General features: G+C 35.3%; 1 protein-coding gene across 1 annotated transcript in view; it reads left to right on the top strand.

Moving 5' to 3' along the window:
* Mrps35 (mitochondrial ribosomal protein S35) overlaps positions 1-18,022 on the top strand; it is a 55,732-nt gene that overhangs the window by 25,064 nt on the left and 12,646 nt on the right. The window contains exon 7 of the mRNA XM_047551146.1: positions 127-196. Within this exon, the coding sequence (XP_047407102.1) occupies positions 127-196 (70 nt within the window). The remainder of the gene's footprint in view (positions 1-126; positions 197-18,022) is intronic.

Below are 18,022 nucleotides of genomic sequence, written 5' to 3' on the forward strand. Positions count from 1 at the left end.
ACAAAATTTTCGTAAAAACAAAGAATTCCTAAAGATATTATCTTTTGTGTTTAGTATATGTTTTGCAAATTATTCTGTATACTAAGTTTCTAGAATTTTGACATCTTCCCTCTTTCTCTTTCAAAGGTGCCCTTTAAAGAGACAGAATTATGATTATGCGATGTATCTACTAACAGTTTTATACCATGAGTCTTGGGTAAGTGTGTATGAATGTTTAATGGTTTTTGGGTGTAATTTAGATGATATTAACCTCTCAAAATATTCTGTGTAGCAAGTACTTAATTGAATATTTTGTGAACTACCAAATAATCTAAGTATGTATGAAATATAATAGGTGACTTCTCTTGATAACCAAAGTGAAGATCTTGAAATAGATTATCTGGTCCATCTCAGGCCCATATTAAAATGTGCCTGAAATACTTTTGAAATGCAGAGTTTCTGACTTTTGCTAGAAAATTCAGGGTGCTTTGCTTTGGTGTTTTGTTTTGTTTTGCATTTGAGTGAAAGCTTTCCATTACAGGAGAGTAATCATTTTTTGTATAACTTCAGAATTTATGATTTATCCTGTTTTCCAAAACTTTGTAGAAAGGTATTTTAGATGCTTATTAAAATTTTTAGTTAATACTTAATATCTATTATACATTTGAAACAGTTAAGAGCAATTAATTATTTAAATAGTATTAAAAGTGGTCTTGTGTCTGTATTATTGAGTTGTAATAGAAGTATATGCATTTATGAGGAAAATTTTGCTATACTTGATCATCAACTCATCTGATTTAAATTTGGAAACCAATATGTTTTGTGTTTAGGTAATTCAAAGTTTTAAATATTTTTGGGTATCCCAGCTCCTTGTGAGACTGAGATAGGAGAATCACAAGTTCAAGGCTAGCCTTGGCAATTTACCAAGACCCTGTCTCAAAATAAAAAAGGGCTGGAGGGGCTGGGATTGTGGTTTAGTGGTAGAACATTTGCCTAGCATGTGTGAAGCACTGGTCTTGATCCCCAGCACCACATAAAAATAAACAAAATAAACTCATTGTATCCCTTTACAACTAAAAAACAATAAAAATTAAAAATAAAAAAGAGCTGGGGTTACAGCCGAGTGGTAGAATGCCCTTGGTTTCAATCCCCAGTACCAAAGTAAAAAAATACATAATCATTTTAAGTATGCATTCAAATTAAGTTAAAATTTTTGTAGATTGCCTAACATAGGGGACTTAGGAGGTTCAGTAGCATTTCATATTAGGAACATTTGAAGGACTAGAGATAGCTGCAGAAGAAGGTCACTGTCTTTAGATGTTCAAAGAGTTTCATATGAAAGAGAACTTAAATAATTTGTTTTTATGACTTAAAGATATAATTGAGTGGAAGCGATAGTGAGACAGATTTCAACTCACTAAATGAGAACTTTCCGAGAGAAATATCCAGAGATGCAGTGGGCTTCTTCAATGGGTAGATGTTCTATATATTGGCTTTCTTCTCTAAGACATGTTTTTTTTTTAAAAAAAGAGCACATTCCTGGGACAGGTAGTTGCATTAGATGGCCTTTGGTACTTCCTTCCAGCCTTGAGATACTGTGAGTCTGTGAACACATGCAGCTGCTCTCTAAACTGTTCACAGCATGTTTATTGATGTTAATAATAAAACAGTTTTAACAAGAGAATGAGTAGCAAGTGGAAACAAAGAAAATTTAATTTCAAGTTTAGTAAAGAACAAAAAGTAGCTTGTTGCTCTTTTCTTTTGCAGTATTCTCATTTTCATAATTCATCTGAATTTTCTTATTCCTGACTTCAGGAGCAATATGATAATATCAGTTAATCTCTCTTTCCTGTCAGTTGATTTTAGAAATGCCTTTGACTTAAGATGATTAAGTTACCTTTAGAACCAGCAATGTGGCTGAATTAACTACAGTTGTATGGCTAGTGCTTAAGGAGTTAATAATAAACAATAAAAGCCAACCAGTTTTGAATCCCTTATTTTTCCAACAGTCTGTAAAATGAATTGCCCCAAAGGAAATGACAGGCATAAATAAATTCAGTGAAAGTTGACTTACTGGATTCTTTCTGTGGTTCCATGACATAGAATCCAAACAAGCTTGTATTCTGGATTCATGCAAGAAGACTTTGATCTTTAATGCTAATTACTTTGATGCCAGGATGGGTAGCCACATATAACTGTCCCAAACAGATATAATTAAAGAATTCCTATATTAAAATTGGCTCTTAGTTCTTTCTAAACAAGTACCATCAGTGAAGGAGCTTTAAGAGAATGCAGATGAGCCATGAAATTTGCAGAGCTACTGGAACAGAATTTTTATTGAATCAAAATTCTTTTTTCCCTCACCAGCATGGAATTCATACTTGAAATTGATGTTACCACCTGGCATTTAATCCAGTATTTAGAAAGCCCCTGTTTAATCCATTGCTTTCTTTTTTTATAGACTAGCTTCTGAGCATTTCATACTCAAATATGTGTATCTCTTGGCTTTTTAACCTTTCCATGGAGGTTACCTTTGAATAGCATTGAGAGGAAAGTGGTTGGAACTCTCTGAAGAAGGTTCATCTATGCTTTAGCTTAAGGCTGTTACTGTTGTATAATATCAAAATGGTTTAACTATAGATGTATCAAGGACTGGATTCCAGTGCCAGTTCCATTACTTTTAACCTCTGAGGTTCAATTTTCTTCTAAAGAGTTTTTGGATAAATTAGAATTTACGGTAAGTGTGGAGCAAATAATGGACTGTTAGTAAAATAGCTATTAATATCATTAACTATACTAAAATGAAGAAATCTTTTTTCTTAGAATTTCATATTCGTTTATTTCCAATTTTGGTATATAGTTTATGTTGACAGAATTTACCCAATTAAAGTCAGCTCTCTACCCTACTGTCTTTAAAATTTTAGAACATGTGTCCTATTGACAATTTGACTTAACTGATAAAAATGAAACTTCCCAGAATTAACTTTTATTGCATGATGTTTGTTAATCTAAACCTTCCAAAAGTGATTAGGTTAAGAAATGATTGAAAGAACATTTTATAGAGGTCTTGCCAGAAGATAGAGTAAAACACGTGGACAAAGAAAAAAGCATTTGCTCTGGAAGATGTAGAGCTCTGAAATCAAATTCCAAGATTCTTCTTCGGTTTTGATATTGAATTACTACTAATAGTACTTTTTAAAATTTAAATTTTGGGGTGTCTTATTGGATTTCATGACAGTTTTATTGCCAGAAATACATCTAACTTTGTAATAGAGTGTGGTTCTGAAAAATCAGTGAACAAAAATTTCTAAGTTAGATAATTTTATGCTTACTTATAAAGTTCATTATTAAATGGAACCTTATTGCAAATACTTCTGATAAAAGCAAAGAGTCTAGGTTGAAAGTAGCAAAGGCATTGAAGCCAGAGGGAGTAAGCTTTACTGGGGAGCATTTGTTCATGATCCTTGTAATGGTCCCTCCATCAAGCCTTGCCCCACAGACTCTTGGAATGATCCAACCTTAGCACAACTGTGAACTTGGAATGGGTGTCCATTGAGCAGAAATTGAACCTGTGCCAGAAGTACAGCCTGGGTGGGTTTTCTTTCCTGTTTGTTTGACCAACATTTGGTTCTTCTGAGAAGTCTTCCTTGCCCTGACCCACACTGAGCAGAGTCAAATCAAAGACTAGGTCTGGCACTTAGCTGTGGATTTCTTCTTTTGGGTGATTGTGCTCAAAACTTGAATCACCATCTTCTAGATCTACAAGTCCTCCTGGGCCACATTACACCCCTGACGCCCCTGACAACTTCTGCACAGGACCTGCTCATTCTCAGGGTGGTCTTCTGTGCTCTAAGTTCATACTCAAACCCCTTAGACTTGTTCCCTTTTTCCATGTTCTCTGCTAACATCCTCCAGTGAAGAAACTTGACTTAAAAAATTATTTTGCAAAGCCATAATCACCATTTAATCTGTCAGATTTTGACTTCATTTTGATTGTATGTGAGTGCTCACACACACATGCATTGCCAGGTTCTATTAGAGAAATCTTGAACAATGTTTCTCTGTTTACTCTTTCTTATATTCAATAGCTGTTTAGTTCTCCTGTACAGCCAGCCCTCCGTATCCATAGGTTTCACATCCATGGATTCAAACAACCTTCAAGACCAGATCAAAAATATTCTTTTAAAAATTGCAGCTGTTGGACTGGGGTTGTAGCTCAGTGGGAAAGTGCTTGCTTAGCTCATGTGAAGAACTGGGTTCTATTCTCAGCACCACATAGAAATAAATAAAATGAAAGTATTGTGTCCATCTACAACTAAAAAAAATTTTTTTACGAATGCAGCTGTTTTGAACATGTGCAGTCTTTTTTGTTGTTATTCCCAAAATATTTAACAATTGCGTTACATTATAATAACTACTTACATAGTATTTACATTGAGAAGACATAAACTTCTGCAGATTTAGATATGTGCAGACTCCTTGAACCGATCCCCAGCGGACTGGGACAACTGTACAAGAAAAGATACTATGATCAGTATGGACTACCAAAAGGAATGAGCCTTTACCCTTAGGTACTTTTATTTCTGGAGGGAAATTGATGGTTATAATACAGTCTGTTGAGCTGCGTAGTAGAAGTTAGGCTGTGAGAGGTGCAGACAAGGGTTAATTCTACCTGAAAGCTTCAAAGGAGTGGCAACAATTTTGGAAGATGAATAGGAGAATATAGTAGAGAAATGGTTGAAGGACCTTCTAGACCTTGTGGGATTAGAGAGCAGGCAGAGGTTTAGTTTGGGAGGGTATAGACTAACAGGGTGGAGGTAGAAGATGAGACTGGCAATAAGTCAGAGTCAGACTGTGAAATATGTTGTATGGCTTGTGCACAAAGTGCACATTTGTAATCAGAAGGCAACATCAAGCATTTTACTAGTTGTCTGAAAAGACATCTCTCACTATTTTAGTGTTTATGAAGAAGTAAGTCAAAATGTCAAGTATGCTTTCATTAAAAATGACAAATGTTTATTAATTGCCAGTTATTGGCATGCCACCATTAGATACAGAGGTTAATATAAAACAGAAAAAAACATAATCTCCAATGGCAGAACACTAGTGGAAAACCAGCAGGTTTAGTGATAAGTATTACACTTATCACTAAAGTTATAAGGGTTTTAGTTTGGGATGCTGTAACAAATTACCACAGATTGAGTGACTTAAAACAACAGAAATTTATTTCTCACAGTTCTAGAGCTAGAAAGTCAGAGATCAGGGTGCGAGTGTGGTTGAGTTAGAGTCAGGGCCCTCTTCCTGGTTTGCGGCAGTTGTCTTCTTGATGTGTTCTTGCATCAACCAGACAGAGAGGAAGCAGACTCTCTCCTGTCTCTTCTTATAAAGGCACTAGTCTCATCATGAGGTCTCCATCCTTGACCTCATTGTTTCCCAAAGACTCCCAACTCCAAGTACCATCATATTGGGGTTGGGGTTTCAACATGAATTTTAGGAGGACACAAACATTCAAGGGTTGTATTATTTACTGTTTAATTTTTTTATTCTTTCCCACTTACTCATTTTTTTGTATATATCTTTCAAGGCATTAATACCTGATTTGAGCCAAAGCTGACCTCCAACTTGTGATCCTCTTGCCTCAGCCGCCTGTGCCTGGACAAGTTATACTATCTTATTTAGTTTCCTGTATTGATCCCTAAAGTACTTGACTACAGATACTTGTCTTAGTCACTTATTGTTAACATTTTGCCTTTCTTATTAATTGTACAGGGCTTCATTAGCAAGGATCTGACATTAATTTGTGCTTCAGAGTATCTAGGTTAATGCTAGGTAAGAACACAGAATATTATAACAGCTTTTGAAAGAAACATTGTCTGTTATTTTAAATTTTTATAAATAGACTTTTGAAGTAGATTTTTCAACCCTACATCTGTTCACAAATAAGGTGACAAATCAAGAGGTAAACTTCCTTTTCAGTAATATAAAATGTGCCATATGTATGTTAGACATCATTAATAATTAGCTTACTGGTATGAAATATTACTAATTCCTAGATAAAATTATTAACAGTCAAAAACTATGACCTCTTTTGAAGAAATATCTTTGCAAAAGTTAAAAACAATGTTCATGAATGTATGATTTGGATTATGTGTAGATCAGGTTTTTCATATAACTATATTTTTTAATGTTTAAAATTATTCTAATTCTACATTATTTTGGAAGCTTTCCACAAATGTTTGCTTTAGTGGGTTAATTTCATGATACAAATTTATATTTGATGAAATTAATAGAATCTATATTCTTAAAAGGTATTGACTTCTAGCAAGATACATCTATTTCACTAAAGTGTATATTCTGTTTCACACTTTATCCATAAACCTAATACTACATGTTTGCTAAAGAAATGCAACTGGCTAAATATATTAACTGAACTCACATAATGAGTGTGAGCATTTATGTTGGACCAGTAACAGTAACAAGTGACTACATGCCACAGTTTTACTTTATTCCAGACAAATATGTCTGGCCTTTGTTCTAAAAGTAGATCTGTGGTGTTACTAGGAGGGTCATCTGTGTGTCTGTCTTTTTAAATCTCTCTACTATTTCAAGTGATACCTTGAGTTAACACAAAAAGGAAACCAGGCTGGGCATGGTGGTGCGCACCTGTAATCCCAGCTACCAACCTGCTTGCAGGACAGGCTAGGAGAGAAGCATCTGGCTGGGAATTTGGAAGGGCGGGGAGAGATTGAGTTTGGAGGCTGCACCCAAGACCAGGAAACATGTGGGCCACAGGTAACTTAGGGGGCTAAGAATGGATTCCTCTACCACATGAGTGGAACCCAGGGGGACACCCTGGGATACAATCTTCCAATGTATACCAGCAGTTACTGGGCCCTGGAGGTGCACTAATTTAAAATCTCCAGACCAACTGGCATTCAGCAAAGAGCCTGGTGCCCACCTAAGCCTAAACTGTGCCTCCAGGAATTCCACCTACAGGATTACCTCTCTTGCTCCAGCAGTCTGAAAGGTGGAGCATCACATTCCAGATGACCCCACCTATAACTGCTGAGAAGAGATGTTGACAATCTTTTGAACTCCAATACAAAGAATACTTTAACTTTTCATCAGGTTTTTTTTTTTCCTCCTTTTTTTTTTTTTTTTTTCATTCCTCTGTTTAATTGTCACCTTAATGGTACATGAACATTTATACATACTCATATTTGTTTTTTTTCTCATTTCTAACATTTCTGAAGCCAGTCATTTTTCATTAATCAGTGTTTTGAGGACTGGGGTGTTTGATTAGTATATTTTAGTTTTGTTTTTGTTTTGAGTCTTTTTATATTATTTTTAATTATTTTTTAATTTTTACTTTATAGATATATTTTTCACTTACCTGTTTCCCTTGATTCTTTTTCTTTCTTTTCTTCCACTAAAAGTCGGTCTCTCTTGTTCTCTTTCTCTCTTCCTTTACTTTTTTACTTCTATCTTCTCTCCTTCTTCCTCACAATTATCATGACCTTTATCACTTCGTTCTCCCCCATCCACCATTTAAAATTATAAACCCTTTTGCAAACTTCCTGCTTTTATTGTAGGCCAAAACCAATCATGTCATTTGTTTATTGTGATAATTAGCATTTTAGATGTCATAACTGTTTGGTTTAATACTGTATATTGTTTGCATTGGTTGTTATTGTCTGTCTCTCCCTAAACAGTGAGATACTAGAAACCTTCAAGGGCACTGCATGTCCACAGGACAGAAAATCTGCCTCAGATCCATGCTGTTAGATGGGTAGACCCACAAATAACATGAAAAAGCAAGGGAAAAAATTGCCCCAAACAAACCAAGATACTTCCAGAACAGAATCTAATGACACCATTGTGGAAGAAATGTCAGAGAAGGAATTTTGAATGTACATAGTTAAACTAATCTGTGAGGTAAAGGACGAGATAAGGAATTTTGAATGTACATAGTTAAACTAATCTGTGAGGTAAAGGACGATGTGAGGAGTAAGATCAGAGAGAAAATACAGGAAATGAAAATCACTTCAATAAAGAGATTCTGAAAAAAAAATCAAGCAGAAATTCTCAAAATGCAGGAATCAATAAACCAATGGAAAGCATCACCATCAGACTAAACCACTTGGAAGACAGAACCTCAGGCAATGAAGATGAAATATATAATCTTGAAGATGAAATATATAATCTTGAAAACAAAGTTGACCATGGAGAAAAAATGTTAAGAGACCATGAACAGAACTTCCAAGAGATATGGTGCAACCTGAAAAGACCAAATTTAAGATTTATCAGGAGAGACGAGGGCTCAGAGATACAAACCAAAGGAATGTACAGTCTTTTCAATGAAATAATATCAGAAAATTTCCCAAACCTAAAGAATGAAGTGGAAAGTCAAATATGGGAGACTTAAATACACAAAATTACAACCAACCCACACCAAGGCACATTAATTATGAAAATGCCTAACATACTGAATAAGGATAAAATTTTAAAGACAGCCAGAGAAAAACAGCAGGTAACATTTAGAGGAAAACCAATTCAGATCTCAGCTGACTTCTCAACCCAGACCCAGATGTTGGAATAATATATACCAAACTCTGAAAGAAAATGAATGCCAGCTAAGAATACTACACCCAGCAAAATTAAGCTTCAGAATTGACGGTGAAATAAAAACATTCCATGATAAACAAAAGTTAAAAGAATTCACAGCTAGAAATCCTGCAGTCCAAAACATTCTCAACAAAATATTTCACGAAGAAGAAATTTTTTTAAAAAGTGAAAACCAGCAAAGGGAAGAATTACTCTAGAAGAGTAGTCAAATAAAGGAGAAACTAATCCAAAGTAAAAACCAGAAATTAATAAAAAGGGAAGGGAATAAAAATTATTTCTCAATAATAACATTGAATGTAAATGGCCTAAACCCATCAATCAAAAGACATAGACTGGCAGATTGGATTGAAAAACAAGACCCAACAAAATGCTGTCTTCAAGAGACTCACCTCATAGGCAAAGACATCTACATACTGAAGTAAAAAGAAGGGGAAAAACATTCATTCACATGAATCTCGTAAACAAGGAGATACCCTCATATCAGATAAAGTGGACTTTCAAGCCAAAGTTAATCATAAGGGACAAAGAAGGACATTTTATACCACCTAAGGGAATAATACTTCAATAAGTCATAACAATCATAAATATTTATGCCCCAAACCATGGAGCACCTATGTACATCAAACAAACCCTCTCAGATTCAAGAATCAAACTGACCAAAACACAGTAATACAGGGTAACTAACATGCCTCTGTCACCACTGGTTAGATCCTCTAAACAAAAACTAAATAAAGAAGCTATAGAACTAAAAAATGCAATTGATAATTTAGACTTACAGACATGTATAGAATGTTTCATCCATCAGTGACTGAATACACTTTCTTCTCAGCAACACACAGATCCTTCTCTAATATAGACCATGTTGTGTAAGCTATCATGTATGTTGGCATGCAGTTGTAATATTACCTTAATGTATTTTTAGCATCTGTAGAGTTATTTTTATAGCTCTGTTTCCATTGGTATTAATTTTTGTGTTCTTGCTGCTTCTTGATTAGACTTTCATTTTTTCACCTTTTAGCTGTATTATTTCTTCTCTATTTCATATATTTCTGCTTCTACTTTTGTTTTTCCTTCCTACTACCTAATTTGAAGATAATTTGATTGTTAATCTAGCTTCTTTCTGATACAAGTACTTTGTTATAAATGTTCATCTGAGTACTGTTTCATCTCAGAGATCCTGATATTTTAAGCTTTTTTATCACTTAGTTCAATGCACTTTGTATTTACTTTTCTCATGCTTTCTTCTTTGACCTATGAGATATTTATGTGTACCATTTATTTTATTTTATTTTACCTAAAAAGGTTGTGAATATCAAAAAAGCTCTTTTTTATTTTTTATTTTTATTTTTATTAAATTTTTTTTTATTTTTACAGGCTACATTTTGATTCTTTGTACATAAATGGAGTACATCTTTTCGTTTCTATGGTTGTGCACGATGTAGATTCATATCATTCGTGTAATCATACATGTACATAGGGTAATGATGTCTGTCTCATTCCACCATTTTTCATTCCCCGCCTCATTTCCCTCTATGTAATCTAAAGTTTCTCCATTCTTCTCTCAGTCCCCGACCCCCACCCCCATTATATATCATTGTCCGCTTATCAGGGAAAACATTCGGCCTTTGGTTTTTTGGGATTGGCTTATTTCACTTAGCATGATATTCTCCAATCCCAACTATTTATCTGCAAATGCCATAATATTATTGTTATTTATGACTGAATAATATTCCATTTTATGTTGAAGTAGTTGACATGTGCGAGTGGGGTTATATATATCTTAAGGTGGTTGATGTCTAATGTAATAAATCATACAGGAAACACAGTCTGCATGATTTCAAATTTTAAAAAAAGTAATGGAAATGCTTTTGATATTGATTGTATTGGTTATATGTATGTCAAAACTGACCAAATTGCATACCTCAAATATGTGCATTTTATTATACTTCAATTTTGCCTCAATAAAGCTATTTTTAAAAAAGAAAATAAATTAAAAAGGGATAGGGATGTAGCTCAGTGGTTGAAACCCTGTGTGGCATGCACAAAGCTCTGGGTTCAATTCCTGGTACTGCACAGAAAACGGGGGGCGGGGGGACCAACTGGGGTGGGAGAAGAATCATTCCTTTCTCTAAAAGTTTTTTCAATGTAATATGTCTTATTTTTTTTTTAACACAAAGCATTTAGCGTGGCTACCCATTTTAAATTAGTGTTAACTTTGAAGATCAGAATCAAAGAATTTATCTTGTTACAACTTCTTCATTTTTACACTGAGAAATTAAGACATAGAGAATAGGTCAGGTACTTTGCCCAAGGTCACAGAAGCTTTAATTAACAGATGAACCCAGACCTGAACTACAACTTCAGAATTTCATATTCTTTGCATAGTATCATATTTAGTATTGTTCACTTTTGACTTCCAGAATATTAGGTAATAACAGATGAAATCAAAGCTGACTTTAGCTACTAGATTGCTGTCTGCTCAAACTTAGTAACTGACTAATTGAAAATTCACCAATCTCCACAACCTCTTTTAAGCTGGGATCAGATCTGTCTCAACTGTGAACCTTTGTAAACTGTAGATACCTGGATGCCACAGAATCAGACTCTAGGCATGAGTATAGCTTAGAGGATCCACAGCTGATTCTGATGCTGAATCCTGGTTTTGAATAATTTCCCCTGTCTTTTTTTTTTTTTTTTTTTTTTTAACGAATTTATTTTTCTTATGACAAAGAGACTTGGAGAGGAGAGCTCAGAGGCAGAACTTACTGTTTGTTAAACACACCACTGGGAGTTTTGGAGAGAGCCATCTAAAGTTCTTTTCAGAGTAGTTGGTCCTTTTACCCAGAAGAATGAAACAGCACTGTTAACATTTTTTTACTTAGTCTTCAAACCTTAATTAAAAAACAAAAAACAAAAAACTGATTAGAGATTTGACAGTATTCTCTTTTGAGACAAAAACTGTACTTGCAAAATACAATATGAATCGAGTATCAGAACTGATGATGTCGGGTGGGAGTTAGAATGAAAGGGGTAGGCAAGAAATTGAAGGGATTTGTCTGTCATACACATAGGAGTTTAGATATGATGTGGAAAGTTGTAGGCAGCTGATCTAGATCTTTGAGTGGGATTGTGATACATTGAAGGTGACACAAATATGCATCTCAGATCTTATTGCCTTTAGGCGTGACCTTGTTTAACTTCTGACTCTCAAAAGCCTGTCTATGGGAGGCTGGAGAGATAGCTCAGTCGGTAGAGTGCTTGCCTTGTAAGCACAAGGCCCTGGGTTCGATCCCCAGCATCCAAAAAAAAAAGCCTGGCTATGTAGAGACCTTTAAGAAAAAGCCCATGTTCTTCTTTTCCATGCAAAGACTGAAGTCATAAATCTTTTAAGTTTTTGCTTTTAAATATCTGCTAAAACGATTTCCTCCTTTTTATCCTTATTGCTATTACTCCAGAATAATCTTTATCATCTTTTACCTGAATAATTATAAGAGCCACAGCCTGGGATTGTAACTCAGTGATATTGCACTTGCCTAGCACATGTGAGGCACTGGGATCGATCCTCAGCACCACATATAAATAAAATAAAGGTTTTGTGTCTATCCATAACTAAAATAGATACATGATTTAAAAATGAAATAATTGTAAGAGCCTTCTAATTGATTTCCTATCTCAGTCACATTCTGTATTACTGTTAGGGTAACTATTCTAAAAAAACAAAACAAAACAAAACAGAAAAACCCAAAAACAAATCTTTTTATAAGACCTTTCAGTGTTTTCCCATTTCCTAGGGTAAAGTCTAAACTCTGTAGCATATCCTTAACAGTAGTTTGCCACCTCATTACCAGCTACTTAGGAAATGTAGGTTCTATACCCTATACCTCAGCCATGATACAAAAGATATGATGTTTATAATATATTCTCATGATTATGCAAGTATTAGTCTCTTATCCTTTTTTCCAGTTGATCAGTTCTGCAGATTCATATGAATCTTTTAATACACTCCAAACGTAACCTCTCTTAGATGTTTCCTGCCAATCCTTTTTCCCTCCTCAAGTTAGCATTACTTTTATTACTCTTAGGGTAATTGCCTGTGCAAATGTCCAACTTACCCCATTAGAGTTTGTGATCACTGAAGGTCAGGACTATATATTTCATTCATCTTTCTTTATTTTCCCAGCATCTAAGTACAGGGTCTGGCATGTTAGCATTCAGTCATTGTTTTTTAAAACCCATCTATATTAAATTGATTTCTGTGACGTTCATTTATGAATATTTGCCTCACCCTGTTTTTTTATGATTTTCAAGTTCCTTGGGATTTTTAAAAATCATTAAACTGTTTTCCCTCATATAGTACAATACCTTGCTTGTAATTATGAGTAGTGGAATATTACTTTGATTCATGCCCTAGACAAAAGGAGTTATAAATAAAAAAAAAGGTGACAAATTTGTATGTTTAATGAAGCAAATACTTATGTTCCTTAAGAATATACTGACCATTATACCAATTAGCTAGTGTATGCTTTTCTTTGTATTAAATTTATACTTAAAAGGGGAAAAAGATGATAGGTTCAGATTAAGTTATTCTTTTGATTTTTTTTTTTTTTTTTTTTTTTTTTTTTTTTTTTGCGGTGCTGGGGATCAAACCCAGGGCCTTGTGCTTGCAAGGCGCACTCTACCGACTGAGCTATTTCCCCAGCCCTTGATAATCTTTTTACAATGTCCCTGTGTTCCTTAGAACATGTTGTTCTACCACTAATAACCAGTGTTGTTTGGAACAAATTATTTGATTGCACTGGGCTTCAGTTTCCTGGTCTGTAAAGCACATGATAATAGCACTAACTCATATGATTGTGTGAGAATTCAATGAGTTAATGCATGTAAGGGACTTACAATAGTGGCTGGCATGTAGCAGGTATCCTAATAGCCATTTGTCCTCATCCTCTCACTGGCTTTCATTCACTTCCTTGAATGTGCTAAGCCCTTTCCAGCTCCAAGGGCTTTGTGGATGCTTTTCCTCCACTGGGATTGCAAACTTTGTCTGACTGGCTCCTATTCAACTTCAGATTTTTCATTAGACTGGAAGTTCCAGGAGAGCACAGTGTCTGGCACAGTAGTTAGTCAATAAAATTTAATGAATGAATGAGTAAATGATAATTGAGCCAACTGAAAAAGAAAACAGGATCACATGGAATGGAAAGTTGCTGCTTCTAGGGTTGTGTGGTCAGGCAGGTTCTCTCATTGCAGGCACGGAGGAAAAGAGAAACTGTGTATTATATACATACTTTTAAATTATAAATATAAATGTTTAGTAATTGGAGCATTAAAATAGGTGTCTATAATATAATTGAACTCTGCCTAAATTATGTTTAGCTTACAGTGGAATTTTCATTGCTCTCAGTAATTTGAATATACTGTTTATGCTTTAAAATTAATATATTTCAACCATACTTCAAAAGAAAGAAAGAAACTCTTAAACAACTCACTGCTTCAGTTTTTTTTTTTCTTCAGTTTTAAAATTTTTTGTGGTACTAGACATTGAACCCAGGCATACTGTAAAACAACTATATCCCCAGTTCCCACTTTTTGAAAAAATTTTGAGACAGAGTCTCACTAAGTTGTTCAGGCTGGCCTTGAACTTGTGTTCCTCCTGTCTCAGCCTCCTTAGTAGTTTGGAATGCAACCACACACTACCATGCCCAGTTATTTATTAGTGACATCATATAAATTAAAACATTAAATGTATTATTTATTAATGGCATTTTTCTTCTTTTTAAATCACTTATTGCACCCCAGACATTGTGTCTTAAGAGACCCACAGAAGCTCCAGTTGGTGGTGTTCAACAGAAGGGATTTCCTGTTTTTTCTCTTAAGCAGACATGGTCAAGGGCTTATTTAATACATTTATGATTGAGTTGGGCAAGATCTGGTTGTAACTCTTGTAAGATTTAGTCCACTGTTGGTTTCTCCCTTTTCCTCAGGCGTAGCCTTCCTAGCTTTTGATCAGGAACTTGGTGAGTCTGATTTCACATCGCTGAAAGAGTGCTGAGGTGTCACTTACACCCTTTAAAAGTTTTGGGCTCAATCTGGTAACTGCTTGCCCCTTGCAGCCTTAAAATCTAGTGCATCTTGAGAGGGAGATTGGTTGAGTGTTTGTAAAAGGACGTCCTGCTTCTACCAGGACCGTCTCCCAAATACTCTTTAGAAGCCCTGCCTCCCTAGTTTCCTCTTTGTAGCTCCAGAACTAAAACCAATCATATTTGTGGCTTCTCAAATTCTAATCTATGACACAAGCCCTCGCTAATATCTCAAACCTCCCAAACCACTCATTACTCTTCTACTGGGAAGCATGCACAAGACCTGGGTTTAATCCCCAGCACTGGAGGGAAAAAGTGTCACTTTTAGATTGTGATAGAAAAGAGGAGACTTCTTATTTCTGTTTATTTTATCCAATTTTATAAATATCAGTCATTTGATTTTTGTGAATAGGGATGACATGGTAAAACATTTGGGGCAATTATGTTCATATTTACCTTTAAAGTTTCAGTTTATTACTTGATGGTGGTACAGGTCACATTCACCTTGAAAACATTCTCCAAAAGTTTTGTGGAAACGCCCCCCAACCATCCCCAAGTATTTTTCCCCAAACCCTTGGCATTGGTACATAGGTTTTGGGGTAGGCAAATACAGGTTTGAACCCTACTCTTCTTTGAAGTTATGTTATTAACAGCAAACATTTATATAGTATTACTGTAAGCCAGGTGCTCAAAGAACAGGGAAATTCTTGACCTCTTTTAATGCTTTGAACAGCCCTGCAAAGTCAGTTGTTACAGAGATGCAGCTAGGATTTAAATTTAGGCCTGGGAAACACTAAAACCCATGTTAAATATTGTTTTATATCACCTTCCTATTTGATGTTGAGCAAATTGCAGATATGCAACCCTCTGTGTGGGACTTTGAAACCCAAAAAGCTTTAGAAATCGATAGTCTTTTCGTGTCTTAGTTGGTGGCAAAAAAAATGTGATGTGAGTGGATAAGAAGTTATTTATGTCACTTATTTTTTTTTTTTAAGATGGGGGTCTTACAATGTCCACCCAGGCTAGCCTCAAACTTCTGAACTCAGGCATTTCTGCCTCAACCTCTTGAGTAGCTGGGACTATATAAGTACACGCCAGTGTGCTCAGCTATTGTTATATTTTGTTTATTGCATTTAGAGTGAATATTCATATATCTTGTTGCAGAAATAGTAATGTGTTAGATTAGTAGGTGCTATTACAGACCCTCTCTGGAAGAGTTGCTAAGTATTTGGTATATGCACTATATTAACTTCCTAGAATACAAGAAATCCTGGCATCTGAAACTGTCTAAGAGATTATAACTCTCTATTTAATTTTTATAATATTTAGCTTTCTGCAGAAATGTTAAAATCTAAGAATTATGTGACATAATTAATATATGTAAGGATTTGAGATACCATGTGCATAGGAAATATTCAGTTTGTTGGTGTTGTTACTGTTGATATCTTGGATTTTATAGTCAGCTGTACAGTTTGAATTCTAAAGCTCAAATATGTAGATAATGTGAATTTTGTTCAGCTTGCAGCTGAAGCCCAGTACTTCAGTATACTGGTAACAAGAATAGTGAGAATAATGCCTTTTATAGAATGTTAGTTCATTTTGCCTATGAGTGACAGTTTAGAACAGTAGTGATTTTTCTCTTGTAAACATACATTATCCTGTAGGCAAGGTTTACTTACCTTTTCATGTCATTATGCACATAGAAAATCCTTTACTGGGACTGGGAATGTGGCTCCGTGGTAGAACACTTGCCTAGCAAGCACAAGCCCTGGGTTTGAGCCCCAGCACCACAAAAAGAAAGAAAAGAAGGAAAGAAAATTCTTTACTGAAGTAAATGAGGGAGGAGAGTATATGTCACTACTTCTGATACTTCAGACTTACCTGGCCACCTTGAGGGCTGAGGGAATCAATATGGCACACCTGAGAAACACTGTGGTAAACCACCATGTATATGCCAAATGTAAGGGGAAGATAAACGAAATCTTAGAAATTATTTGTGAATTTACTTTTTTTACTTCTTCTGCAAAAGTGTCTGTTGAAAGCATTTTAGAAATTTCAGATAATACATGGATGAAACTTAGAATTTTTTTTTTTTTTCCAGTACTGAGGGTCAAACCTAGTGACATTCTACCACTGAGTTACCTTCCTCACTCTTTTATTTTTTATGTTGAGATAGGGTCTCCTTTAGTTGCACAAGCTGTCTTCAAACTTGGAAACTTAAAATTTTTAAATAATTCAATCTCTTAATTGCTTATCTTCTACCAATCAGGTATGAGATGGAATAACAGTTTTACTTAATGCTTTATAAAATGTATTTGTTGATGTCCTCAATTAAATATACTTTACCCCTAAGTTAGAATTATGAAGGAATCATGATATTGTCTTACAACATCTAAAGCCTTTCCAAGAGTATATTATATATTTAATTTAGAGCATTTGGCTTTTTTAAGGGTCTAACATTTATTCATAGTAAAAATTTGGTTGGGTCTGATAATTTTGCCAGTTTTTTTTTTTTTTTGTTCTTGTTGTTGTTTTGTTTTTTAAATGTAAAAATTTGGAGGTTTTTTTTGGTTTTGTTTTGTTAATCAGAGAGTTAACCCAGGGGTACTTGAACACTAAGCCACACACCAGTCCTGTTTTGTATTTTATTTAGAGACAGGGTCTCACCAAGTTGCTTAACACCTTGCTTTTGCTGAGATTGCCTTTGAACTCACCACCCTCCTGCTTCAGCCTCCTGAGCTGCTGGGATTACAGGTGTGTGCCACTGTGCCTGGCCAAATTTGGAGTTTCTTTTTTTTTTTTTTTTTTTTTTTTTTTTTTCAAGCATATTAAGCAGGTTTATTTAAAGGGAATAATACAGACTTCTCCCGGCAGGGAGAAGGGGGCCATGGCTGATGTTCTAAAGTCCCAAGAAGTGAGCGCACCCTACATCTTTTATAGGTTAAAGTCTCTTTTGTTCTCCAGTTCTCTCCCCCCTTATCTCTCTCTCCTTCCTGCCTACGTGACTAGGCCCGGTTTTGCATAAGTGAGAAGCCAAGGGCAGGGGGAGGGCCAAGGTGATTCAGGCGGGTAAGGGCCAGGGGGCATTAATTAGCAGCTCCTTGTTTGCAGTCCTTGATAAAGGCAGGTAAATTTGGTAATCAATGGGCTCTGGAGATCTTTGACATTCCATTCTTCCAGGGGCAGTCTCCAACTTCCAAAGGCAGATGGCTTCATGGCTTCATTTCCTCGAATTGACCCGATTTTCTATTTCTACACTAACTACCTGTCCTTAATTCTGGCTTCATTCCCCCCTTTAGCTATAGGAACTCCTAACTGCTTTAAGGAAAAGGGGGCGTCGG

Source organism: Sciurus carolinensis, chromosome 4 (assembly GCF_902686445.1).
Source record: "Sciurus carolinensis chromosome 4, mSciCar1.2, whole genome shotgun sequence".
NCBI classification, from domain to species: Eukaryota; Metazoa; Chordata; class Mammalia; order Rodentia; family Sciuridae; genus Sciurus; species Sciurus carolinensis.